This window comes from Thalassophryne amazonica, chromosome 3 (assembly GCF_902500255.1).
Source record: "Thalassophryne amazonica chromosome 3, fThaAma1.1, whole genome shotgun sequence".
Taxonomy (NCBI): Eukaryota; Metazoa; Chordata; class Actinopteri; order Batrachoidiformes; family Batrachoididae; genus Thalassophryne; species Thalassophryne amazonica.
The window spans coordinates 95,591,755-95,619,544 of record NC_047105.1 but is presented as its reverse complement, the minus strand read 5'-3'; the positions used below and the strand labels follow the sequence as shown (position 1 = coordinate 95,619,544).

Genomic DNA, 27,790 nt, shown 5'->3' with positions numbered 1-27,790 from the left:
GCGTTACTCTAATCTAACCACTTTTTTTTGTAACGAGTAATCTAACGCGTTAATCTTTCCAAATGAGTAATCAGATTAAAGTTACTTCTCCAAGTCACTGTGTGTTACTATTATTTTTGCATTGTGGGTCGACAGCAGCATTAAACTTGGTCCGTGGGCAGGGGGTCAGGGTTCGACTGAACTGCCCACTTTAAGCAAGCTGTGAGCTTTTCATCAGCTACGACTCGTCCTCACATCTTAAAGCACGGTGAAAACAGCACACCTGCACTGAGCTGTACAAAGTAATTTTTATGCTTTATTTTTCTCCTTTATTTAGAATTCTGAGCTGAGCCGCTCCGTATCGTCTCGTTAAAAACAGCTGATCCTCCGTGACGCGTCAACAAACACTATTTTCCACTTAAATGCACCTAAACTCTCTTTCTGAGGACCACATGATGTGAAAACACAATAAAACTTTCTTACCTGTAAATCTGGTCCTGTTTTCTGCATAAATAAATGTTATCCATTCTTTGTGCTCAAACGCCAAAGCAGGGGCGAATCCAGATGGAATGGGGGCGTGGGGCAAGGATGTGCCCCCCTCCCCCACAACACCCCTAGATTAAAGGTCCAGTTTTGAAGCCGTTTTTTTACTACAACTACTAATACTACTTAAAATAATAATAATTTTGACAAGTAAAATGTTTATAGAGAATTTAAATGTTAGAAAAATGTTAGAATTTAATAGTTACATTTATAAACAATGTAGGTTAGAAATTGCAAGTTTTACTGTTACAGTGCTGTCAACAGTTAAATAGGTCAAGAAAGATTATTTTACTTTTTATAAAACAAGTATTTATTTTCATTGAAGTCAAGAAAGGGTGACTATAAAGTGAGTTTTGGCAAAACAGGTATCATTGTCATGTTGAGTTGGCAGAGGGTTGTTGTCGGCAGCTGGGGAAAGTAACTAAAAAAGTAACTAGTAATCTAACTTAATTACTTTTACAATTGAGTAATCAGTAAAGTAACTAAGTTACTTTTTCAAGGAGTAATCAGTAATCAGTAATTGGATTACTTTATCAAAGTAACTGTGGCAACACTGTTAGTTTGTGCATGCAAACAGTGCAACAGTCACTTTAATACACTGACAAAACAAAGACAGTGCAAATGATCAAAGGTAATGTCCAACCGTAAACATGTTTTAATACTTTTAACTCTGCACTGCATCTTGTCTATATAGTACCATACAGTTTTCATGCACATTTACTGCCTTTTACCTGCCATATGATCATCTTTTAGCCCAGGGATAGAGCAACTCCCCCTGCATACCTTAACTGGAATAAGCCAGTTCAGAAAATTGATGAATGACTGAGTGATAGTCATTTACAAGTAAATAAAAAGTCAAATTGATGATCCTTATTGTATTAAAAAATACGCACAATTTTAGATTATACAGTACATACCTTTGCATATGATTAGTAGGGCAAGCACAGGATTAATGGAGTCAATCAGTGAGTGAGTCCACAAAATGTCTGTCAAAATGTCTAAATCTAGGCTTGCATCTCAGATGTACCTTCTGGCAAATTGTAGCTGAACTTTCAGGTCTTTTTTTTTTTTTTAATGAAAATCCTCCTCTATACCACTTCATCATGAAGTTAAAGGAAAAAACACTTTTCCCTGTGGAATGGGTGACGAACATCAAATCCAGTGATAAATATGATCTGGGTTGCAAAATAGGTACAGTGGGTCAGGCAGATAGTGTCTGAAGGACTTGTGTTGAAAATGTGGAGCATGAAGCCTCACAGGAATGAATGTTAGAAGTCTGTCTCAACTATAAATGGCAGGACAGAACCAGGAATACTCAGCACCGGAGCAATGACAAAACAACACTTTAAAAAAAAACAGCCTTGCCTCTGCAGTTCCAGTCAAATAAGCAGTACTCTTATTCCTGAAACCTTTTGCAGAACTGGAAAACAACTTTTTTGGGAGGATTTTGCAAAGCCTAAATTAGATCTGCTTTTTCAAGCTCAGCAGCTCTAAAACTTCTCAAGGACCTACCTTAACCCTGGGACTTGATATTATGAAGCATATGGAGGACATCTGAGGCCCACTGAAACCAAAATGGATTAAATGACACTGCAGTAGATTACTGGCCTTGCTTTATGTACACTTGCCGAATACTTCCCATCTCATGCAAACACTCAAAGTGGTTTACAATGATGACTCACACTCAAAAATAAGCAAATGAAATGATGGGATGATCGTCTTTTCCAGCAAAGAATGAGCTTCATCACATTCACCCATTCATACACACACCAATGCCCACAAGCCACTCTACTGCAGACCAGAAGCAAACTGGGTTAAGGCCCTTTCCCAGAGGCACCCTGGTGATTTTCTGCACTGAGGAAAATACTGAATGTATGAATGAAGTCCAAGACAGATGCAGGGCCTTGAAAATGTTCATGAATCAATCCCTTGATTTGTCTGTAGAGCTGAAAGAGTGATGATTTGCATGATCGACTTTGTAGTCGTATCATCTGACCTTCGGCCACATGTCTCAGACACTCGAGTGAAGAGAGGGGCAGAGCTGTCGACTGATCACCACCTGGTGGTGAGCGGGATCCGCTGGGAGGGGAGGAAGCCAGTCAGACCTGGCAGGCCCAAACATATCATGAGGGTCTGCTGGGAACGACTGGCGGAACCCTCTGTCAACGAGGTCTTCAACTCCCACCTCCGGGAGAGCTTCTCCCAGATCCCGGGGGAGGTTGGAGACATGGAGTCTGAGTGGACCATGTTCTCCACCTCCATTGTTGATGCGGTCAACAGCTCGTAGCTGTGGTCACAAGGTCTCTGGTGCCTGTCGCGGCGGCAATCCCTGAACCCGGTGGTGGACGCCGGAAGTAAGGGATGCCGTCAAGCTGAAGAAGGAGTCCTACTTATCTTTGTTGGTAGGTGGGACCCCGGAGGCAGCTGACAGGTACCGGCAGGCCAAGCATGCCGCAGCCTGTGCGGTTGCAGAGGCAAAAACTCGGGTCTGGGAGGAGTTCGGGAAGGCCATGGAGGAGGACTATCGGTCGGCCTCGAAGAGATTCTGGCAAACCGTCCGGCACCTCAGGAGGCGGAAGCAGCTCTCCACCAGCACTGTTTACGGTGCGGGTGGGGAGCTGTTGACCGTGACTGGGGATGTTGTCGGGCGGTGGAAGGAATACTTCGAGGATCTCCTCAATCCCATTGTCACGTCTTCTGAAGAGGAAGCAGAGACTGGGGAGTCAGAGACAGACTCATCCATTACCCAGGCCGAAGTCACCAAGGTGGTTAGAAAGCTCCTCGGCAGCAAGGCTCCTGGGGTGGATAAAATCCGTCCTGAGTACCTTAAGTCTCTGGATGTTGTGGGACTGTCTTAGCTAACATGCCTCTGCAACATTGCGTGGCGATCTGGGACAGTGCCTCTGGATTGGCAGAACAGGGTGGTGGTCCCTCTGTTTAAGAAGGGGGACCGGAGGGTGTGTTCCAACTATAGGGGGATCACACTCCTCAGCCTCCTCGGTAAGGTCTATTCCAGAGTACCGGAGAGGAGAATTCGACAGATGGTCGAACCTTGGATTCAGGAGGAGCAGTGTGGTTTTCGTCCTGGTCGCGGCACACTGGACCAGCTCTACACACTCCATCGGGTGCTCGAGGGTTCATGGGAGTTCGCCCAACCAGTCCACATGTGTTTTGTGGATCTGGAGAAGGCGTTCGACCGTGTCCCTCAGGGCACCCTGTGGGGGGCGCTCTGGGAGTACGGGGTCCAGGGTCCTTTGCTAAGGGCTATCCGGTCACTGTACGACCACAGCAGGAGCTTGGTTCGCATTGCCGGTAGTAAGTCAAACCTGTTTTCAGTGCACGTTGGCCTCTGCCAGGGCTGCCCTTTGTCACCGGTTCTGTTCATTATTTTTATGGACAGAATTTCTAGGCGCAGCCAGGGTGTAGAGGGGGTCTGGTTTGGGAACCACAGAATCTCGTCTCTACTGTTTGCGGACGATGTGGTTCTGTTGGCTTCGTCAAATCAGGACCTTCAGCATGCACTGGGGCAGTTTGCAGCTGAGTGTGAAGCATCTGGGATGAAGATCAGCACCTCCAAATCCGAGGCCATGGTTCTCGACCGGAAAAAGGTGCTTTGCCCTCTTCAGGTCGGTGGAGTGTCCTTGCCTCAAGTGGAGGAGTTTAAGTATCTCGGGGTCTTGTTCAGGAGTGAGGGACGGATGGAGCGTGAGATTGATAGATGGATCGGTGCAGCATCTGCAGTGATGCGGTCGCTGTATCGGACCATCATAGTGAAGAGAGAGCTGAGTAGGGGGGCAAAGCTCTCGATTTACTGATCGATCTACGTTCCGATCCTCATCTATGGTCATGAGATTTGGCTCATGACCAAAAGAACGAGATCGCGAGTACAAGCGGCCGAGATGAGTTTCCTCCGCAGGGTGGCTGGGCACTCCCTTAGAGATAGGGTGAGGAGCTCGGTCACTCGGGAGGAGCTCGGAGTCGAGCCGCTGCTCCTCTACATCGAAAGGAGTCAGTTGAGGTGGCTCGGGCATCTTTTCCGGATGCCCCCTGGACGCCTCGCTGGAGAGGTGATCCGGGCACATCCCATTGGGTGGAGGCCCTGGGGAAGACCCAGGACACGCTGGAGGGGCTACATGTCTCGGCTGGCTTGGGAACGCCTTGGGGTTCCCCCGGAGGAGATGGGGGAGGTGTGTGTGGATCGGGAGGTCTGGGCGGCTTTGCTTGAGCTGCTGCCCCCGCGACCCAACTCCAGATAAAGCGGAAGAAAATGGATGGATGGATGGATAAATTAAAATAATTACTGTATATTTTTACTCATAGGTGAGAGATTATTATGGCTCCATGCTTCACAGCAACACAAGAAGATTAACTAGCAGCAATCTGTAAACTACAGAAATAAGATCAATCACGCAGGTGATTACAGCAACTACGGCCGTACACATACAAATATGTTGCATTGTGAGCACTTCTCACAAACTTAAATCCATCAGCCTGCTCTGCGTCTCTTATTTTTAATTAAATGTTGCAGTACTTTCTGTCACACTTCATTTACTTTCACCTTGGGATAAATTTGATCTGTGGAGAGTCTGGGCTCGTCATTCCTGTCCCAGTACATTTTGCTTGTGGCTGTTGGAGCATGTCACTCTTGTTAGGCAGTGTTCACATCTCACCTTTGTTAGCCCTCTCATTCAGCAGTCTCCCTCAGTATAATGACAAGTATGTATTGATTTCCGCCATTGCAAGTGAAAGCCCATGGATCTTATTCACAGGCCTTCTGTCTCGTCTGCTATGCCATGCCCGTCACCATTTTGTAAACACCTTTCTTCCGAATCACATTGTCCATCTTTTATGAGACCATTGTGTCTGTTTTAGTAAGCCATCACCGTACAAATGCCAAAAATCAATACATTTCCCTTATTTATTACCCGACTCCATCCCTGAGCGTAAAGTACTGCAAATCCATTCTGTCGAGTAGAGTTGATCACTTTCTGCCAGGAAGATGTTTTAATCTTAATCCAAGATCACGTGGATCTAGATTATAAGAATATTAAAATTAATGTCAAAAATCACCAGTGATGTGAACAATACTGGGGGGAATCAGTTAAAAAATAGAAATAATTTCATTAATGCCTACCAGTGTATTCAGAATGACCCAGATCAAATCATTCATCTGGATCTACAAAGTTGTTAGACTAAAAAAAAAAATAAAAATTGAGATATGGGTTATAATTTAAGGGGAAATTTAAATTTAAAAGAGCTTTGCGTTAGGACAACCGTTAAAAAGAAATTATATTTCCATATGTGGAATGAAGCTGTGGATCAGATTTGGTTTGGAGATAAAGCAATATCTAAGCATGACCCACTTCAAAAAGCAGACCAAAACCATGGTTTTCACAGGGTACAGCGAGAAAAAAAGGATTTTGTAATAAGTTGATATTTTTTGAGTTGTTCTGAATATGACAACTTGATATTAATCAAAGTGACATCAGTTCAGTTGTATGTCAACTTGTCAATTTGTCATTACAAAAACTAATGACACTTAATGACAGCAGTCATAAACATTTATGACATTGGCATAATGTTCATGACTGTCATGTCACAGCTATGACAGTATCATGTTACTATTATGACAATAATACAACAATAATGCTGCGTTTACACATTGGCAGGACGCGTTAGGAATGTCATATTTGCATCAGTCTTGGCACATTCCTGTCATTCTTAACGTGACTTAACACATCTGAATAGGTTTCTTAATAGTGTGTGTTGGTGCATGATATTCGTGATTTTCGTGGAGCATGTTTGTGGCTGTCAAAAAATCTTCCACCAATGTCACGCGCCACCACCTTCATTTCATCTCATGTCGTGGAGGTTGCAACTGAGCGTGTTAATCCATAATGATTAGTAGTGATCCTTAATAGAGCGTGACAGCCTTCTTCTCTGACGTGTGCACAATTAAACCCTGATGCACCACATTCGGTTTCATTGCTGCAATATGCTGAAGAAGGACAGTGACTCCAAGTCGGCTACAAGTCTTGTTCCAATGCTCCTCAGCGCCCTCCTGCAGGTGTTTGCCTGCTGCTCCTGCTGTGCCTGATGTTTGGGAAAATGAGCGAAATGCGAGCCGCGTGAAACCACACATCTGATTCTCTCCATCTCCTCCTCTCTGCGACACTCCATGGAACAGAGCCAACTAAGCATGCAATCATAAAGTTCTTCTGCTGTGGGTTAATCTAGATTTTGAGGAGCAAACTGGAGTGATCTGAATTGTTTAGCAGCTGATGGATGAATATGGGTGTGTGTGTGTGTGGAGACAATACGCCTCATTCACAACGTGACAGAATGTAGCAATGCGTTGTTACACGCAATAGCGCGGAACAGTGCGCAACAGCGCGGAACATTATTGTTGACCGTGCACAGTGGTGGGCACAGTTCCGCTACTCCGCTAACTTTCAAAGACAATGTTTTCATTATCAGATTAGTTTGTCAGGTAACATTGAAAACCATCATCGGACCAATTATCTTCCGATAAATTTAGGTCCGATAATCCGCGCATATGCGTTCAGTCTCTCCCCACCTGATTCCACTCACTGTGTGCTCTGATAGGCATGAGCTTTAATATGATATTACATTATTGTGAAGGAATGCAAAAACTATTGCAAGGGAATGCAATAATCTGGGCCAAAAAAACAATTAAGCACTATGTCCCCAGGCGGGCTACGTATTTCAATTTCAATTTCAATTTATTTTCATTTATATAGCGCCAAATCACAACAGAGTTGCCTCAAAGTGCTTCACACAGGTAAGGTCTAACCTTACCAACCCCCAGAGCAACAGTGGTAAGGAAAAACTCCCTCTCAGGAAGAAACCTCAAGCAGACCAGACTCAAAGGGGTGACCCTCTGCTTGGGCCATGCTACAAACATAAATTACAGAACAATTCACAGAACAATTCACGGACGAATATATAAGAAATGCTATTGCTGCACAGGACAGGAGGATCGCCAACACGAACACAACTCCCATCTCTGGATGGAGCTGCACCTTAAACAGAGAGAAAAAACAGAATCAGGCATCAGAAAGACAAAAAATACAGTATAATTTGCCAGCATTAAACAACAAGAAAAACAGAGAAATACTAAGGTGATCGCCGGTCACTACCCCTAAACTTCACTAAAAGACCCAGAATTTAGGTAAAGTTGAGGCTGCAGCCCGCTCCAATTACTAATAAATGAATTAAAAGAGTAAAAAGCGTAAAACAAAACTGTACCAGTATGCTAGCCATATGAAAGGGAAAATAAGTGCATCTTAAGTCTGGACTTGAAAATCTCCACAGAAACTGACTGTTTTATTGATGCAGGGAGATCATTCCACAGAACAGGGGCACGATAAGAGAAAGCTCTGTGACCTGCAGACTTCTTATTCACCTTAGGGAAACAAAGTAGTCCTGCACCCTGAGAACTTAAAGCCCGGGCCGGTACGTAAGGTTAAATGAGGTCAGCTAGGTAGGGAGGTGCCAGTCCATGAATAATTTTATAGGTTAGTAGCAGAACCTTAAAATCTGATCTCACTGGGACAGGAAGCCAGTGAAGGGATGCCAAAATGGGTGTAATGTGTTTGAACTTTCTGCTTCGTGACAAAAGTCTGGCTGCAACATTTTGAACCAATTGGAGACCCCTAATGCTAGACTGCGGTAAACCAGAAAATAGAAAATTGCAGTAGTCCAATCGAGAAGAGATAAATGTATGGATCAGCGTCTCAGCATCAGCCATAGACAGGATGGGACGAATCTTCGCTATATTTCGCAGGTGGAAGAAAGCAGTCCTAGTAATATTTCTAATGTGGAGGCCAAAGGACAATGAAGGATCAAAAATTACCCCAAGGTTCCTCACTTTGTCAGTGTGATGTATGACACACGAGCCGAGGCTGAGCGTTAACTGGTCAAATTGATGCCGATGTCTCACTGGACCAAGAACCATCATTTCAGTCTTATCAGAGTTTAAAAGTAGGACGTTTCTAGACATCTAACTTCTCACTGCTGCAAGGCAATCTTCTAAGGATTTTATGTGAAGAAGATTACCAGCAGTTATCGGCATGTATAACTGAGTATCATCAGCATAGCAGTGAAAGGTAATCCCAAAACGCCGCAATATGTGCCCAAGGGGTGCTATATAAAGGGAGAAAAGCAGGGAGCCTAAGACAGACCTCTGTGGAAACCCAAATTTCAAGTCACTAAGGTTAGAGGTAGTGTTACTGTACAAAACACAGTGAGAACGACTGGTCAAGTATGACGTCAGCCATGCAAGGGCACTCCCAGTAATCCCAAAATGCTTTTCCAGCCTATCAGGTAGAATATGATGATCCACGGTATCAAATGCAGCACTGAGATCTAACAGCACCAGAACCGTTGTGGTGTCTGAATACATTGTAAGCAGAAGATTATTCACCACTTTAGTGAGAGCCGTCTCTGTGGAATGATATTTTCTAAACGCAGACTGCAGTGGCTCAAAGAGATTATTCTCAGGCTGCTGTGACACCACTTGTTCCAGAATTTTAGAGAAAAATTATAGAATTGGTATCGGCCGATAGTTTGTCAATACACTAGGGTCAAGATTAGGTTTCTTAAGTAATGGTTTAATCACTGCAGATTTGAAACATTTAGGAACAGATCCAGAAGTTAAAGAAAGATTAATAATTTCCAGCACAGCTGGCCCAAGAGTGGGCCACGGGTCCTTAAACAATTTTGTTGGTATAGGATCAAATAAACAGTTTGTGCTTTTTGTTGACATTACGAGTTTTGTCAGCATGCCAGTGAGATCCTATCAAATTCTGTAAATCTAGGTAACTCCTCAGTAGTGGCGCCCACCTCACTAGCAGGGTGTAGTGGCTGGGTAAAGGCATGCCGGGATATGTTTAACCTGATGTCTTCTATTTTCTTCCCAAAGTAATCCAGGAAATCTTGTTCTGTAAAAGGAGAGCGAACTACAGGTGGTTGTCCATGCAAAAGTGTTGCCACTGTGTCGAACAAGAACTTTGAGTTATGCTTGTTTTTGTTGATCAAATCAGAGAAGTAAGTCAATGCATGCTTATAGTCTAATATAGCATCACGTTTGGACATGTCTATCTCAGCTTTCAGTGCTTACCAGTTGAGTGAGTATAAGAGAACTTGTGGAGAGCTGGACGTGTCCAAACTTGTCCTCTAACACTCCGAAACGGAGGTGTTCCTTTGTCTCACTTCATCAGCGAATCGGTCGTGACGCGCAAAGCCTCCGCGCGGCTTTCCATGACAAAATCTCTTGTTAAAAGTGAAATCTGCTGGAAAATGGCTGATGTCCAGCTCTTGTGATAACCAGAGAAAGAGCACACGACGGTCTCGTATCCACAGAGCCATCATCTTAGAAATGATCCAGTGGTTTGTGCCGCGACGTCGCAGCTCGGAGCACGGCGCACCGACCGTCCTTAAAGGGGTCCTTAAAGCTGTAGTTAAAGTCCTTATTCTCTGTGAAGCCCGTAAAATTTTCACCAAAAGACAGATAACTTTTTCAAATGGTTTCCAGGTGCCAGTCTCTAACAGCTTCTGAAAAAATTCTGATGGAAAAAAAGTCCTTTTCATTCCGCCATTTCCAGACAATGAAAATCCGACGAGGGGGCGGGACCACTCCTTCCACAAGGCGTGCTCACAGGCGAATGACGTCACCGACAGGCGTGGAAAAACTCACGCATGCGCACGAGGGTTCAAGCATGTCTGACGTAAAAACATATGAATGAAATCCATATAGTTTAAAAAAATAATAAAAAGGACCGTTACTTTATGGACACACCACGTATGTTATATTTTAACTTTGTACAAATGACAGAATTGGCATTAATGGAGTTATTCTATCGGTATTAATTTTATTTATAAATTCAAACCATAAGTCAGCACTGCTTTATTTTCCAAGACCTTTGCCTCACGGCGATGCTGTTACTGAATAGAAAGTTGAGCTTCACTGCTCCTCTCAATTGCTTCTCTGCTGCAAGTTATGCAGTAAACAGGAGCTTCCAGCAGTGAGCAGGGCGCACAAAACACAGAAGTGCCAACTCATTGTTTGGGTCTGTGGTTGCCATTGATGCTACCAGAAGCGATCGTGGTGTTAAAGCTCAAAATCAGCTTGTTAGTAGTTGCAAGTGTACCGGAGACAATACTGGAAGTTATCGGTTATCTGTAGCTTCTGATAATTTTTTGGGTGGTTTATTGGTTTAGCTCCATAAACAATAACCTTTCAGCTAGCTGATTATCTGTTAATGAAGCTAACTTTTTGGTTAGCTGTGCCCACCACTGACCGTGCGTAATGGTTCCTGATTTAATGATTCCTGAAATTGCTGTCAACATTTAAACATGAGGTCAAGAAAGGTGTCTTTATCTTATTTTTTTTTATTAAACATGTATTTATGTTCACTGAAATCAAGAAAGAGTGACTATAAAATGAGTATTGGCAAAACGGGTTATCACTTTCATGTTGAGGTGGCAGGGGGTGTTGTCAGAGGACAAGTTAGGACAAGCCCAGCTCTCCACAATTTCTCTGATACTTACTGGACTGGTAAGCACTGAAAGCCGAGATAGGCATGTCCCAACTTGTCCCATGACACGCCGAAATGGAGGTGTTCTTTGTCTCGCTCAAACAGCGAATCGGTCGTTAGGCACGAAGCCTCCGCGCGGCTTTCCATGACAAAATCTCTTGTTAAAAGTGAAATCTGCCGGAAAATGGCTGATGTCCAGCTCTTGTGATAACCAGAGAAAGTGCACACGATGGTCTCGTATCCACAGAGCCATCAGCTTAGAAATGATCTGGTGTTTTCTGCCTCGTCGTCGCAGCTCGGAGCGCGGTGTGCCGAGCGTCCTTAAAGCCGTCCTTAAAGCCGTCCTTAAAGCTGTAGTAACAGTCCTTATTCTCTGTGAAGCCCGTAAAATTTTCACCGAAAGCCAGATAAATTTTTCAAATGGTTTCCAGGTGCCAATCTCTAACAGCTTCTGAAAAAATTCTGATGCAAAAAAAGTCCAAATCATTCTGCCATTTCCAGACAATGAAAATCCGATGAGGGGGCGGGACCACTCCTTCCACAAGGCGTGCTCACAGACGAATGACGTCACCGACAGGCATGGAAAAACTCACACATGCGCACGAGGGTTCAAGCTTGTCTGATGTAAAAACATATGAATCAAATCCATATAGTTTTAAAAAAAATAAAAAGGTCCGTTACTTTATTGACAGACCTCGTAGAAAGAATTTAATAGTTACATTTATAAACAATGTAGGTTAGAAATGGCACATTTTACCCTTACATTGCTGTCAACATTTAAACATGAGGTCAAGAAAGGTGTCTTTATCTTATTTTTTTTATTAAACATGTTTTTATGTTCACTGAAATCAAGAAAGAGTGACTATAAAATGAGTATTGGCGAAACGGGTTATCACTTTCATGTTGAGATGGCAGGGGGTGTTGTCAGCAGCTACTGAAAGTAACTAACAAAGTAACTAGCAATCTAACTTAGTTACTTTGGTTGGCTCTCACTGCGGTATTGTATCACTTCCTGTTCCGGAGCACAGCAGTGTTTTGCTGTATCTGTTAGCTGTTTAATCTGCGCAGTTAGATTGATCTAGTTAACTAGATAACGATTTGTTTCACAGTGTAATCTTCACGTGCCTTAACTAAAGCACTCCCTCTGCTGAATCACCTCTAAATTATTTACACATTATTCACTTTGTGTGTTTTTAGGAATCCGCTAGCTTAGCGCAGCTACTAGCTCTTAGCCGATTTAGCATGGCGGCTTCTCCTGTCTCTCCTGCACTTTTCTGCTCTGGGTGTGAAATGGTTAGTTATTCCTCGGCCTCCTTTAGCAGTAATGGTACTTGTAATAAGTGTAGCTTATTCGTAGCTTTGGAGGCCAGGCTGGGCGAATTGGAGACTCGGCTCCACACCGTGGAAAATTCTACAGCTAGCCAGGCCCCTGTAGTCAGTGCGGACCAAGGTAGCTTAGCCGCCGTTAGTTCCCTTCCAGCAGATCCCGAGCAGCCGGGAAAGCAGGCCGACTGGGTGACTGTGAGGAGGAAGCGTAGCCCCTAAACAGAAGCCCTGTGTACACCGTAACTATGCAAAAACAATGTCGGACTCTGTAGTTTTCTCTGGGCCCCTCCCCAATCGGACCGGGAGTGACATGTTTAGCCGCATGTTCTCCTTGAATTGATGGCTGTCTGAGTGGTGTCCAAAAAATGAGGTGGGCTTCATAGATAATTGGCAAAGCTTCTGGGGAAAACCTGGTCTTGTTAGGAGAGACAGCATCCATCCCACTTTGGATGGAGCAGCTCTCATTTCTAGAAATCTGGCCAATTTTCTTAAATCTTCCAAACCGTGACTATCCAGGGTTGGGACCAGGAAGCAGAGTTGTAGTCTTACACACCTCTCTGCAGCTTCTCTCCCCCTGCCATCCCCTCATTACCCCATCCCCGTAGAGACGGTGCCTGCTCCCAGACCACCAATAACCAGTAAAAATCTATTTAAGCAAAAAGTCAAAAAGAAAAAATAATATAGCACCTTCAACTGCACCACAGACTAAAACAGTTAAAAGTGGTCTATTAAACATTAGGTCTCTCTCTTCTAAGTCCCTGTTAGTAAATGATATAATAATTGATCAACATATTGATTTATTCTGCCTTACAGAAACCTGGTTACAGCAGGATGAATATGTTAGTTTAAATGAGTCAACACCCCCGAGTCACACTAACTGCCAAAATGCTCGTAGCACGGGCCAAGGGGGGAGGATTAGCAGCAATCTTCCATTCCATCTTATTAATTAATCCAAAACCCAGACAGAGCTTTAATTCATTTGAAAGCTTGACTCTTAGTCTTGTCCATCCATATTGGAAGTCCCAAAAACCAGTTTTATTTGTTATTATCTATCATCCACCTGGTCATTACTGTGAGTTTCTCTGTGAATTTTCAGACCTTTTGTCTGACTTAGTGCTTAGCTCAGATAAGATAATTATAGTGGGCGATTTTAACATCCACACAGATGCTGAGAATGACAGCCTCAACACTGCATTTAATCTATTATTAGACTCAATTGGCTTTGCTCAAAATGTAAATGAGTCCACCCACCACTTTAATCATATCTTAGATCTTGTTCTGACTGGAACTTGAAGACTTAACAGTATTCCCTGAAAACTCCCTTCTGTCTGATCATTTCTTAATAACATTTACATTTACTCTGATGGACTACCCAGCAGTGGGGAATAAGTTTCATTACACTAGAAGTCTTTCAGAAAGCGCTGTAACTAGGTTTAAGGATATGATTCCTTCTTTATGTTCTCCAATGCCATATACCAACACAGTGCAGAGTAGCTACCTAAACTCTGTGAGTGAGATAGAGTATCTCGTCAATAGTTTTACATCCTCATTGAAGACAACTTTGGATGCTGTAGCTCCTCTGAAAAAGAGAGCTTTAAATCAGAAGTGCCTGACTCCGTGGTATAACTCACAAACTCGCAGCTTAAAGCAGATAACCCGTAAGTTGGAGAGGAAATGGCGTCTCACTAATTTAGAAGATCTTCACTTAGCCTGGAAAAAGAGTGTGTTGCTCTATAAAAAAGCCCTCCGTAAAGCTAGGACATCTTACTACTCATCACTAATTGAAGAAAATAAGAACAACCCCAGGTTTCTTTTCAGCACTGTAGCCAGGATGACAAACAGTCAGAGCTCTATTGAGCCGAGTATTCCTTTAACTTTAACTAGTAATGACTTCATGACTTTCTTTGCTAATAAAATTTTAACTATAAGAGAAAAAATTACTCATAACCATTCCAAAGACGTATCGTTATCTTTGGCTGCTTTCAGTGATGCCGGTATTTGGTTAGACTCTTTCTCTCCGATTGTTCTGTCTGAGTTATTTTCATTAATTACTTCCTCCAAACCATCAACATGTCTATTAGACCCCATTCCTACCAGGCTGCTCAAGGAAGCCCTACCATTAATTAATGCTTCGATCTTAAATATGATCAATCTATCTTTATTAGTTGGCTATGTACCACAGGCTTTTAAGGTGGCAGTAATTAAACCATTATTTAAAAAGCCATCACTTGACCCAGCTATCTTAGCTAATTCTAGGCCAATCGCCAACCTTACTTTTCTCTCAAAAATTCTTGAAAGGGTAGTTGTAAAACAGCTAACTGATCATCTGCAGAGGAATGGTCTATTTGAAGAGTTTCAGTCAGGTTTGTTCTTATGGCCTCAGACAGTGGACTCATCTCTGTGCTTGTTCTGTTAGACCTCAGTGCTGCTTTTGATACTGTTGACCATAAAATTTTATTACAGAGATTAGAGCATGCCATAGGTATTAAAGGCACTGCGCTGCGGTGGTTTGAATCATATTTATCTAATAGATTACAATTTGTTCATGTAAATGGGGAATCTTCTTCACAGACTAAGGTTAATTATGGAGTTCCACAAGGTTCTGTGCTAGGACCAATTTTATTCACTTTATACATGTTTCCCTTAGGCAGTATTATTAGACGGCATTGCTTAAATTTTCATTGTTACGCAGATGATACCCAGCTTTATCTATCCATGAAGCCAGAGGACACACACCAATTAGTTAAACTGCAGGATTGTCTTACAGACATAAAGACATGGATGACCTCTAATTTCCTGCTTTTAAACTCATATAAAACTGAAGTTATTGTACTTGGCCCCACAAATCTTAGAAACATGGTGTCTAACCAGATCCTTACTCTGGATGGCATTACCCTGACCTCTAGTAATACTGTGAGAAATCTTGGAGTCATTTTTGATCAGGATATGTCATTCAATGCGCATATTAAACAAATATGTAGGACTGCTTTTTTGCATTTGCGCAATATCTCTAAAATTAGAAAGGTCTTGTCTCAGAGTGATGCTGAAAAACTAATTCATGCATTTATTTCCTCTAGGCTGGACTATTGTAATTCATTATTATCAGGTTGTCCTAAAAGTTCCCTGAAAAGCCTTCAGTTAATTCAAAATGCTGCAGCTAGAGTGCTAACAGGGACTAGAAGGAGAGAGCATATCTCACCCATATTGGCCTCTCTTCATTGGCTTCCTGTTAATTCTAGAACAGAATTTAAAATTCTTCTTCTTACTTATAAGGTTTTGATTAATCAGGTCCCATCTTATCTTAGGGACCTCATAGTACCATATCACCCCAATAGAGCGCTTCGCTCTCAGACTGCAGGCTTACTTGTAGTTCCTAGGGTTTGTAAGAGTAGAATGGGAGGCAGAGCCTTCAGCTTTCAGGCTCCTCTCCTGTGGAACCAGCTCCCAATTCAGATCAGGGAGACAGACACCCTCTCTACTTTTAAGATTAGGCTTAAAACTTTCCTTTTTGCTAAAGCTTATAGTTAGGGCTGGATCAGGTGACCCTGAACCATCCCTTAGTTATGCTGCTATAGACTTAGACTGCTGGGGGGTTCCCATGATGCACTGAGTGTTTCTTTCTCTTTTTGCTCTGTATGCACCACTCTGCATTTAATCATTAGTGATTGATCTCTGCTCCCCTCCACAGCATGTCTTTTTCCTGGTTCTCTCCCTCAGCCCCAACCAGTCCCAGCAGAGGACTGCCCCTCCCTGAGCCTGGTTCTGCTGGAGGTTTCTTCCTGTTAAAAGGGAGTTTTTCCTTCCCACTGTTGCCAAGTGCTTGCTCACAGGGGGTCGTTTTGACCGTTGGGGTTTTTCCGTAATTATTGTATAGCCTTGCCTTACAATATAAGGCGCCTTGGGGCAACTGCTTGTTGTGATTTGGCGCTATATAAATAAAATTGATTGATTGATTGACTTTTAAATTTGAGTAATCGATAATAGAACTAAGTTACTTTTTCAAAGTAACTGTGGCAACAGTGGTGGTAGGATTATGCTTATGAAGAAGCATAGTTGAAGAAGCAAGAAGCATACTTTTGGAACATGTGGAGTTACTATGTTGTGTTTTTTTGTTTGTTTGTTTGTTTTTGTTTGTTTTTACGATGTATCATCACATATTTGAAATAAAGGCTTAATAATCATAATTAATAGGAATGTAACAATTAACCAACATTACCAACACTGGACACAAAGCTACTGTCATACATGGTGTAGGGGTCCAGAGGGTTGAGTCTTATAAATACCTTGGAACAGTGTTTGACTCTCAACTCAAGTTTGACATCAACACTGAGTCTATTGTCAAACGTGGACAACAGAGAATCCATCTGGTGAGGAAGCTGAGCTCTTTCAATGTTAGTGTGAGGATTTTAAGTAACTTTTATTGCTCATTCATTGAAACTCTTAACATTCTCTTGCATTAGTTGCTTTAACAGATTGTCTATCCAGGTCAGAAACAGTGTGAATGGTATTGTCAATGTTTGCTCTAAAATAATTGGGGTCAAGCAAAGAGACTTGCATTCGTTTTGGGAGAATCAGGTGAAAAAGAAAGCTAAGTATATTCTCAGCCAACATGATCATGTGCTGCCCAGTCAGTTCACAGTGATGCCTCCAAACCGTCATTATCATGTACCTTTGGGAAGAACGAACAGATACTCCATATCTTTTATTCCTTCTGCTATCAAGCTGTTGAATGCAGACAGCAGTCATTTTAAATGATATTTCCTTTATCAGGCATTGTACAAGATATCATGTTACGATTGTTCTTATTGTTCTTATTATTATCTATTTATTTTTTAATTAGTCATGACCTTATTGACCTTTGTTTGTTGTCTAAAGTTGTTTGAATTGAATTTGAATTGAACTGAACCAGTATGAATCAAAAATTGATTTCAAAGTGACAGATACGAATGACTACATCAGTACAAGGACCTGTGGCCCAATCTAAACATATTATCAACCAATTGATAGATCAGTGTATTATGTTATGAATCAGTTGAATTAATTTTCAGTCCCATCTCCAGCTTTCTGCTACTGCATGTGGTACTGCCCCATAGTCCGATAACCGGCCTGGCTATGAATTGGGCCGGATACTGGTCTCCACTTTGGAGTGAGAATTTCCTCTCCTAAACGACCATTAGGAAAGCAGCGCTCGTGCCACATCAACGAGAGGCTGACACATGGGCTGATATCAGCGTCTCGGTCACCAACCAATCACAGGCTAGGAGATATGGGCCAAATTCAGGGCCGGTTGTTGGGCTACTGCCCCCAGTGACGAACAAAAGATGAGCAGAGGCAGTGCCAACATGCTGCAGCAGAGAAACAAAAACCTGAAGAAGGTCCCTTTGTTTTTCATCAAATATATATTTGTTGCTACCAGTCTACATTGAATCATTCATTCATTCACTTTCTGAACCTGCTTACTCCTGTTAAGGGTCACGGCCGGAGCTGGAGTCTATCCCAGTAATCATTGGGGTGAGAGGCAAGGTACACCCTGGAGAAGCAGACAGGCTATTGCAGGGAACGTCTACTTAATCAAAGAACTTCACCAGATTGCATTGTGTCACATCAAGTCAAAGTGCACTGAACTGAATCATACCATAAGAAACAAAATATTGTTCCTGAAATGTATAGTGAGTGGAAATAAACATCTCACCACAACTGTAAATATCAAAGGTAGTAACTTCTTTCCGATGAAATACTTCACTTAACAAATAATTCAACTTCTATACATGCAAGTGATAAATATGCATTAAAAACACTAAGTCCAGTTATCCCCTCTAAAACATGTGACACTGGAATCATTTTGTTAACCTACTGTATTTGCTGTCTCACAATGCACAGATATTCTGTCTGTGTATCTTAAGACTGACAGTAATATATGGTCTTTATTCAACAGACAATATGAAAACTTGTTGAAAAACCTTGAAATTATGTAAATTGTTACATACAACTGTGACTGAGCAGCAGTAAGTAATGAGCATCAATGGCCAAATTTTGAATGACTTCTTGAGTCATTTTAAACATCAGACAAATATGCAAATTAGTGAAGTATTTATGGTATTTTATTTTATTCATCATCATCATCATCATCAATTTTATTTATATAGCGCCAAATCACAACAAACAGTTGCCCCAAGGCGCTTTATATTGTAAGGCAAAGCCATACAATAATTACGGAAAAACCCCAACGGTCAAAACGACCCCCTGTGAGCAAGCACTTTGCGACAGTGAGAAGGAAAAACTCCCTTTTAACAGGAAGAAACCTCCAGCAGAACCAGGCTCAGGGAGGGGCAGTCTTCTGCTGGGACTGGTTGAGGCTGAGGGAGAGAACCAGGAAAAAGACATGCTGTGGAGGGGAGCAGAGATCAATCACTAATGATTAAATGCAAAGTGGTGCATACAGAGCAAAAAGAGAAAGAAACACTCAGTGCATCATGGGAACCCCCCAGCAGTCTAAGTCTATAGCAGCATAACTAAGGGATGGTTCAGGGTCACCTGATCCAGCCCTAATGATAAACTTTAGCAAAAAGGAAAGTTTTAAGTCTAATCTTAAAAGTAGAGAGGGTGTCTGTCTCCCTGATCCGAATTGGGAGCTGGTTCCACAGGACAGGAGCCTGAAAGCTGAAGGCTCTGCCTCCCATTCTACTCTTAAAAACCCTAGGAACTACACTAAGATAAGATGGGACCTGATTATTCAAAACCTTATAAGTAAGAAGAAGAATTTTAAATTCTGTTCTAGAATTAACAGGAAGCCAATGAAGAGAGGCCAATATGGGTGAAATATGCTCTCTCCTTCTAGTCCCCGTCAGTACTCTAGCTGCAGCATTTTGAATAACTGAAGGCTTTTCAGGGAACTTTTAGGACAACCTGATAATAATGAATTACAATAGTCCAGCCTAGAGGAAATAAATGCATGAATTAGTTTTTCAGCATCACTCTGAGACAAGACCTTTCTAATTTTAGAGATATTGCGCAAATGCAAAAAAGCAGTCCTACATATTTATACACTGAGGTCTAACAGGACAAGCACAGAGATGAGTCCACTGTCTGAGGCCAAAAGAAGATCATTTGTAACCTTCACTAATGCTGTTTCTGTACTATGATGAATTCTAAAACCTGACTGAAACTCTTCAAATAGACCATTCCTCTGCAGATGATCAGTTAGCTGTTTTACAACTACCCTTTCAAGAATTTTTGAGAGAAAAGGAAGGTTGGAGATTGGCCTATAATTAGCTAAGATAGCTGGGTCAAGTGATGGCTTTTTAAGTAATGGTTTAATTACTGCCACCTTAAAAGCCTGTGGTACATAGCCAACTAATAAAGATAGATTGATCATATTTAAGATCGAAGCATTAATTAATGGTAGGGCTTCCTTGAGCAGCCTGGTAGGAATTGGGGTCTAACAGACATGTTAATGGTTTGGAGGAAGTAACTAATGAAAATAACTCAGAACAATCGGAGAGAAAGAGTCTAAGCAAATACCGGCATCACTGAAAGCAGCCAAAGATAACGATATGTCTTTGGGATGGTTATGAGTAATTTTTTCTCTAATAGTTAAAATTTTATTAGCAAAGAAAGTCATGAAGTCATTACTAGTTAAAGTTAAAGGAATACTCGGCTCAATAGAGCTCTGACTCTTTGTCAACCTGGCTACAGTGCTGAAAAGAAACCTGGGGTTGTTCTTATTTTCTTCAATAAATGATGAGTAGTAAGATGTGCTAGCTTTACGGAGGGCTTTTTTATAGAGCAACAGACTTTTTCCAGGCTAAGTGAAGATCTTCTAAATTAGTGAGATGCCATTTCCTCTCCAACTTACTCCAACTAACCTACTTTAAGCTGCGAGTTTGTGAGTTATACCACGGAGTCAGGCACTTCTGATTTAAGGCTCTCTTTTTCAGAGGAGCTACAGCATCCAAAGTTGTCCTCAATGAGGATGTAAAACTACTGACGAGATATTCTATCTCACTCACAGAGTTTAGGTAGCTACTCTGCACTGTGTTGGTATATGGCATTGGAGAACATAAAGAAGGAATCATATCCTTAAACCTAGTTACAGCGCTTTCTGAAAGACTTCTACTGTAATGAAACTTATTACCCACTGCTGGGTAGTCCATTAAAGTAAATGTAAATGTTATTAAGAAATGATCAGACAGAAGGGGGTTTTCTTGGAATACTGTTAAGTATTCAATTTCCATACCATAAGTCAGAACAAGATCTAAGGTATGATTAAAGTGGTGGATGGACTCATTTACATTTTGAGCAAAGCCAATTGAGTCTAACAGCAGATTAAATGCAGTGTTGAGACTGTCATTCTCAGCATCTGTGTGGATGTTAAAATCGCCCACTATATCTTATCTGAGCTAAGCACTAAGTCAGACAAAAGGTCAGAAAATTCACAGAGAAACTCACAGTAACGACCAGGTGGACGATAGATAACAACAAATAAAACTGGTTTTTCAGAAGACCATATTTCAGTAGATGACTAAATTAAAAAGGAAAACATATATCAAAGTCACAAGAGTACCATTTGGTATAAATTATCCAAACAACAACTCAGTTGAAGCCTTTTTCTTAAATGATGAATAATTTATATTAAACAGTGAGGGACACCAATTAATCCCCCTTATCACTAAAACAATGTCTAGCCATCATCACTGCCTCAACTGCTTTTCCATATTCAACACAAAACAGCATATCCATTTGTTGAACAAAAGAACAGCATTTGCTGCATTCAGTGCCCACCACTGAATGCAGTGATGGGCACTGTTCAGCCAATCTGATAACTGATAATTATCAAAGCGAATGTTTTTGCTCGCAGATTAGCTTTTCAGATAACACTGAAAACCATCATCGGACCAATTATCTTCCGATAAATTTAGTTCTGATAACTTTCAGTCAGCACGGTGACTTAGTGGTTAGCACTGTTGCCTCACAGCGAGAAGGTCATGGGTTCAATTCCCGTGGCCTTTCTGTGTGGAGTTTGCATGTTCTCCCCGTGTTTGCTTGGGTTTCTCCGGGTGCTCCGGTTTCCTCCCACATCCAAAGACATGCGGGTTAGGTGGATTGGAATCTTTAAAATTGTCCTTAGGTGTGTGTGTGGGTGTGTCTGTGTTTGTTTGTCTGTTTGTGGCATCCTGTCCCAGGTGTACCCCGCCTCGCGCCCTATGACTGCTGGGATAGGCTCCAGCCCCCGCGACCCTTAATTGGACTAAGCGGTAGAAGATGAATGAATGAATGAACTTTCGGTCCAATAACATTTTTTTGCTGGTACAGTGAGCAAAGTTTAACGGTCAAAAACATTTGTAAACCATAAAATCAAACATTTTAATCCCTGTCGTGTGTAGATCAGTCGTTTTTGGCAGACTGGCTGTCGCTTGCTGATGATTCATCATTAAGAACAAAACGTAATTGGCTGGTCAACGCAGGGAGCATTGTGGGTAGTGTAGTTCAGCTTCATTTTGGACGTTACAGTGTTATCGCCTGCTCGACACAAAAACAAAACAGACTAATTTTAACATTATTTTATTTCTTTGTGGCACAGGATAATTTAATCGGCAAGACAGTGGGAGAGAGAAGCTCTCACGGCGCACCTGCAAGGACTTCTCTTCACCGTTTACACACCGTTTGGATAAGCAAGACGCTTTAGATGGATTATTTCTTCAGATGAATCCCACTGAAACTAACAGGTAATATTTACTACGTGTGTCTTTTACTCTGCCAATCAATGCATTAATGGACGTATTTCGGTTGTTTAAACCGCAGGGTTCAAAATGTGTGAAAAAAGCAGCAGCTTTTAGCTCGTAAATGACGGTATATCTAATACAGAGATAAACTGTGACTTCTTATTGAAGCTAACTTTTTGGTCAGCTGTGCCCACCACTGGCTGAATGCCACTTCTTGTAATGAATTGAATCCAAAATCAGAAAAAAATTTTATTGATGCCACTCTTTTTCCAAAACTTGGCTGAAAAATAAAGATACACCATGAAAGCTATTAGGAATATATAAGTAATGACTTCAAATAGCTACTATGAATATTTTGTCCATCCGTTTGTGATGATAGAGTTACTTATTCTCCTCCACATCATACGTCTATCCTCCCTTGTGATGCATTGATGGAAAAATCTCCTTGCATGCTGTATCCAGCCTTGAAATTCCTCAGAGCTCTCTACTTCTTACTCTCACCTGCCCAAGACCTCACGGATCTATGCTTGTAAAGACCAGAACAGAGGTGACACTTTTTATAGGTGGCTACAGACTATTTACTGATTCATGGTTTATGTGAAGGAGTTTTACACAAGTGCACTTTTCTTTTTACAGGCACTGTGTGACCCACGAATGACCCATGGATTTTTTTGTGTGTGTGTCTTTATTTATTTATAGGGATTAAGCATTTCCAGGGACTTGTCCTATAGGACAAGCAGATCCAAAGGTCCACTTTTCTGTTGCTGTCATGACTTGTCCCCTATTGGTGGGTTTGGCAACAAGACACAGCCAAGTCACCCGAGCACCAATAGTGAGAATACCGCAATTTGAGAAGGATTTCCCTTCTTTATGTATCCTTAATTTATGTAGTCATGTTTAAAATAATACACTGCATACATACACATTTAGTGTGTGAAGCTCCTGGGTTTTAGGCTAAATTACTTTATGCTATAATATTACAAGTAGTAGTAGTAATAGTAATAATAATAAATAAAATATCATTTTTAGAATGTGGTTATTATCATTATTACTGTTATATGCAAAATGTCTTTAAAATGGCAACAAAAGTTTATGTTTCAGGGTGGGAGCACAGCGTGCATGAAGCCGCAGAGAAAGAGTTCACCATTTCGTCTTATCGACTCCAAGCTATCAAACAGTGAGACTGACAAACCGTGTATTTAAAGTGAAGCAGTATGTTTGTGAATTTACAAAAAATAAACACAGTGCCACATGTTGATCCCCTGGAGCAGAAGGAAAAGTGAACTGATGAATCAAAAAATACCTTTTAATTAGATGGAATCTTCTCAGATATGATCAGGGTTTTTATCTAATCATCAACAAAGTGCACAGGGGATTTATCAATGCGGCTTTCACAGAAAAGCTTAAGACACGCAAGGCTGTTTTTCACAGGCAGAAGTCGCAACGGAATCCCCTTGATGAACATTCTGAAACTCCTAACGATGTGAAAAAATAAAGAATTTGACCACTTTAGAAAGAAAATTGGACTTGTCCTATTAGGGTTATAGGGGATGTGTGCCATCCAATCACATTTTTTTCTTGTCTCGGACAATTGCTAATGTAGAGAACTGTGTACCTTCTAATTTCTTCTGCAATGATGAATCCCTCCAGATAGCTAGTGGGCACTTTTCTCGCCTGGCCATGGTCCAGCCATCATTCTCTGCTGTTTTTGACAACTGTCTTCGAAAACACAGTCACTCAAATAGGATGAGTGACTGACACATTCAGATTCAGATTGAAACAGACTTGCAAAAAATGCAATTTGAATCCCATAATGTGGTTTGAAAAATCAGATCTCGTGGATATGCTACAATTGAACTCCCAGTGTGAATAAAGCCTAGTAGGCTGGTAATGATTTTATTTTGATTACCATATTTTCCGGATGATAAATCACACTGGAATATAAGTCACATTTGTCTAAATATGTAAGTGAAAAAAATACAGTGCTTATTCACAGTGCTTCACGTTTTTCCACATTTTGTTATGTTACAGCCTTATTCCAAAATTAACTAAATTTATTTTTTCACACAAAGTTATACTCACAGCACCCCATAATGACAACCTGAAAAAGTTTTTTTTTTTCAATCACATGTACATGAGCCATATTCAGTTCTCTCCAGAGATTTTCAATTGGATTCAGGTCTACACTCTGGCTGGTCCACTTAAGGACATTCACAGAGTTGTCCTGAAGCCATTCCTTTGATATCTTGGCTGTGTGCTTAGGGCCAGTGTCCTGCTGAAAGATGAATTGTCTCCCAGTCTGAGGTCAAGAGCGCTCTGGGCAGGTTTTCACTCTGGAGCAAGTGGGCTGCCATGTACCTTTTACGATGGAGTGGCTTCCATCTGGCCACTCTACCATAGGCATGATTGGTGGATTTCTGCAGAAATAGGTGCCCTTCTGGAAGTTTCTCCACTCTTCATTTGAAAATGGGTGTCCACCAACGCTCCCCATCCAACCTGATGGAGCTTGAGAGGTGCTGCAAAGAGGAATGGGCCCAAACAAAAACTGCCCAAAGATAAGTGCTTATCCTGTCAATTTCAAGAAGACCCAAGGCTGTAATTGCTGCCAAAGGTGCATCAACAAAGTATTGAACAAAGGGTGTGAATACTTACGTACATGTGATTTCTTAGTTTTTTTTTAATTTGCAAAAATATAAAAACAAAACACATTGTCATTATGGGGTATTGTATGCAGAATTTTGAGGAAAAAATAAATTTCATCCACTTTGGAATAAGGCTGTAATATAACAAAATGTGGAAAAAGTGAAGTACTGTGAATACTTTCCAGATGCACTATATATACTGTAAATTGCACGGGGGTGTAAGCTGTATTTACTTTTGAGACATACACTGTATTTCACAAGAATGTAAGAAAAAGCATTTTGTAACAATCTGAAATAATTCAATCACATACTAGTCTAAAGAACATATATATATTATATATTATATATATATTATATAATATATATTATATATAATATATAATATAATATATAAACATATTTTATTTATCTTGTGTTTCTTGTTTCGACTGTACTGAAAATGTACTAAACTGTGACTTTTGTGTCCTGTTACACCCATGTTTTTGGACATATAAACTGAACTGGAGTGTAAGTCACAGGACCTCCCAAATTAGGAAAGATTGCATGTTCTCCCCATGTTCGCCTGGGTGTTCTGGCTTCCTCCCACATCCAAAGACATGCAGGTTAGGTGGACAGGAAACTTTAAATTGCCCATAGTTGTGCATGCAGTTGTGAATGTGTTTGTTTGTCTATATGTGGCTCTGCAGCAGACTGGCGTCCTGTTCAGGGTGTACCCTGCCTCACGCCCTATGACTGCTGGGATAGGTTCCAGACCCATACGACCCCATCTTGACTAAGCGGTGGAAGATGATTATGTGGGTGTAAATCAATCCAAATTACTGGACGCTATTACATTATTCAGTCATGTGAGTCAGTCCAACACAAACCAATCAAGTTCATTTGACACAGTTAGCATTATTTTTTAATGGTTGAACTGTCTGAGTTACATTAAATGCTTTAACACAACCATTTGATTTAAAGTCATTTATGAGGTTTTACAGTTTGCTACCAATAAAACTGACCAATAAAAAAGAGTAAAAACACAATGTAAAGTTAAAAAGAAAGTCTATATTTTTTTTCTGCATCACAGACTCAGATAACCCAGAGTGTCCATGAAATATCTAGGCCACTGTTTCCATGGTGAAATGACTTCAGAGAAGGTTCTGCATTTACCCACTCACCAGCACAAAGCACTATATGCATTGTACAGTCATCACCCCCACCCATGCCTCTTTCTCTTCCCCCCCCCCTCCCCTTTTGTTCACCATTTCTAAGCTGGGAGGTTACATTTGGTTCAACAGATCATAACTCATATCTGTGCAAAGCAAATAAATTCAAATAACATCTGGATCACTGACGGACACCTGAGCAAAACAATGAACATGCCAAAGTTACAGTACAATTTTCCAACATAGAATGCTATGAATATCTCCAAACCTGTTTCTTTATGAAGAACAGATAAATACTGTTAGGAAAGCCAAACAATGACCCTCCAGTATTTTCTCTGACAACATCATGAGTCTCCAGTTCAATACATCCTGCCACAATGAGGCACTTTGCAGAGCATTTGGATTAACACTCCCTAGAGATATTGTTATTCAAAATGAATATACAGTTGTGGTGACATCAATAGTCACCTTGAAACTCAGTCAAGTTCTCATCAGCACCCACTGTGTGCATTTGTACTCTCCCCTGTGTATTTTCAGTGGCATATGCATAGCATATAGATGGCATTTAGTATGATAATATATGATAGCACCATCTCCTGTTATGTAAATCACTGGCATAGCAGTTGGCTGATTGTACAAGTACCTTAAAAGTGTCACAAATCAAGTTCTGTGTCCCTTTGCTGAATTAAAAAAAAGTGAAGGCTTGACTAAACCTGGGTCATTCAAAATAATTATTCAACAGCTTAGTCAAAGAATTACAGGCAAGTATTCCAATAAATTCAACAGAGTAATCTCTCAATCTCTTTAATGTGTTGTTTTAAATGCAGCAGGGAGGACTGCAGAAGAGAAAAGGCAAAATCATAAAAATCATAACACAGGTCATGAGCTTTACCTGGCCCTGAGCAAAAGGATGCAATCACAGTCAGGATGCAGACATAACTGAGGTAGGGCATCCATGACACACTGTTCTGAAATAAGAGCAGGAGAGATGGTATGTCACTGGCCACGTCCATTATGTTGTCTAAAGGTCTCTCAAATAAACAGGAAAAGCAAATGTGAAGAAAACACTTAGATGACACATTTGGGCAAACGTATGTAAAAATTAATTTATATAGAAAACAGAAAGTTGCAAGTGTATTAGACTCTCACCAAGCTACAAAATACTATCAAAATTAGGTTTATACATATTGCAGTTTAACCAAGCCTGACTTCATTTTATTAGAGTTCAGAGTGAAAAGCAGCACTATAAAATGCTAAAAGCTAATGCTTAAGAACAACTGCAGCTTTGTGCTGCTCAGTAAGGAGTCCATGTCCAGAGATGGTTACGTTACGTTACGGCAGAGCAGCGCCCCCACCTTCCCGTCCCATGGCGGATTTCCTCTCACTCATTCCCGCAGCTTCACAGTGCTATAAACAGTAGCGAAGTTTAGTGCAGCGAAACGAGACGAGTCATTGGATAAATGCTGGGCTTTGTCCCGCCCATTGGATGCTCAGCGTGTCTGGGGGTCTATGGGGCAGTGGGCTGGCCTTGGCCGGCCCGGACACTCAGCTTCTGCATGATGATTGGATGATCTGTCTGAGGCTGAATCCCTTTTTGATTGACAGCGAAATGAGCGAATCAGCGATCTTTTGGTGTAAACATCCGTGGGAGCATTTTCATTCTTTTCTGAGTTGAACCGGAGACTTTCGTAATCCACTCAGCGGCATTTTCTTTGTTAAATACGACTAGCGACAAATCGAGCTTCTATTTCTGGTGTGTTTTTTTTGTAGCTGCTTGTGTTTGGAGACTGACTTCTATCACTCTTTCTGACTTCTATCGCAGTTTCTGTCCCTACCGAGCAGCGGGTGCTGCTGAGCTCCTCCACCGTCAC

General features: G+C 41.4%; 1 protein-coding gene across 1 annotated transcript in view; it reads right to left on the bottom strand.

Annotated features, from left to right (window-relative positions):
• The window catches only part of LOC117507295 (solute carrier family 2, facilitated glucose transporter member 9-like), a 389,118-nt gene that overhangs the window by 108,300 nt on the left and 253,028 nt on the right, over positions 1-27,790 (bottom strand). The window contains exon 10 of the mRNA XM_034167137.1: positions 26,812-26,887. Within this exon, the coding sequence (XP_034023028.1) occupies positions 26,812-26,887 (76 nt within the window). The remainder of the gene's footprint in view (positions 1-26,811; positions 26,888-27,790) is intronic.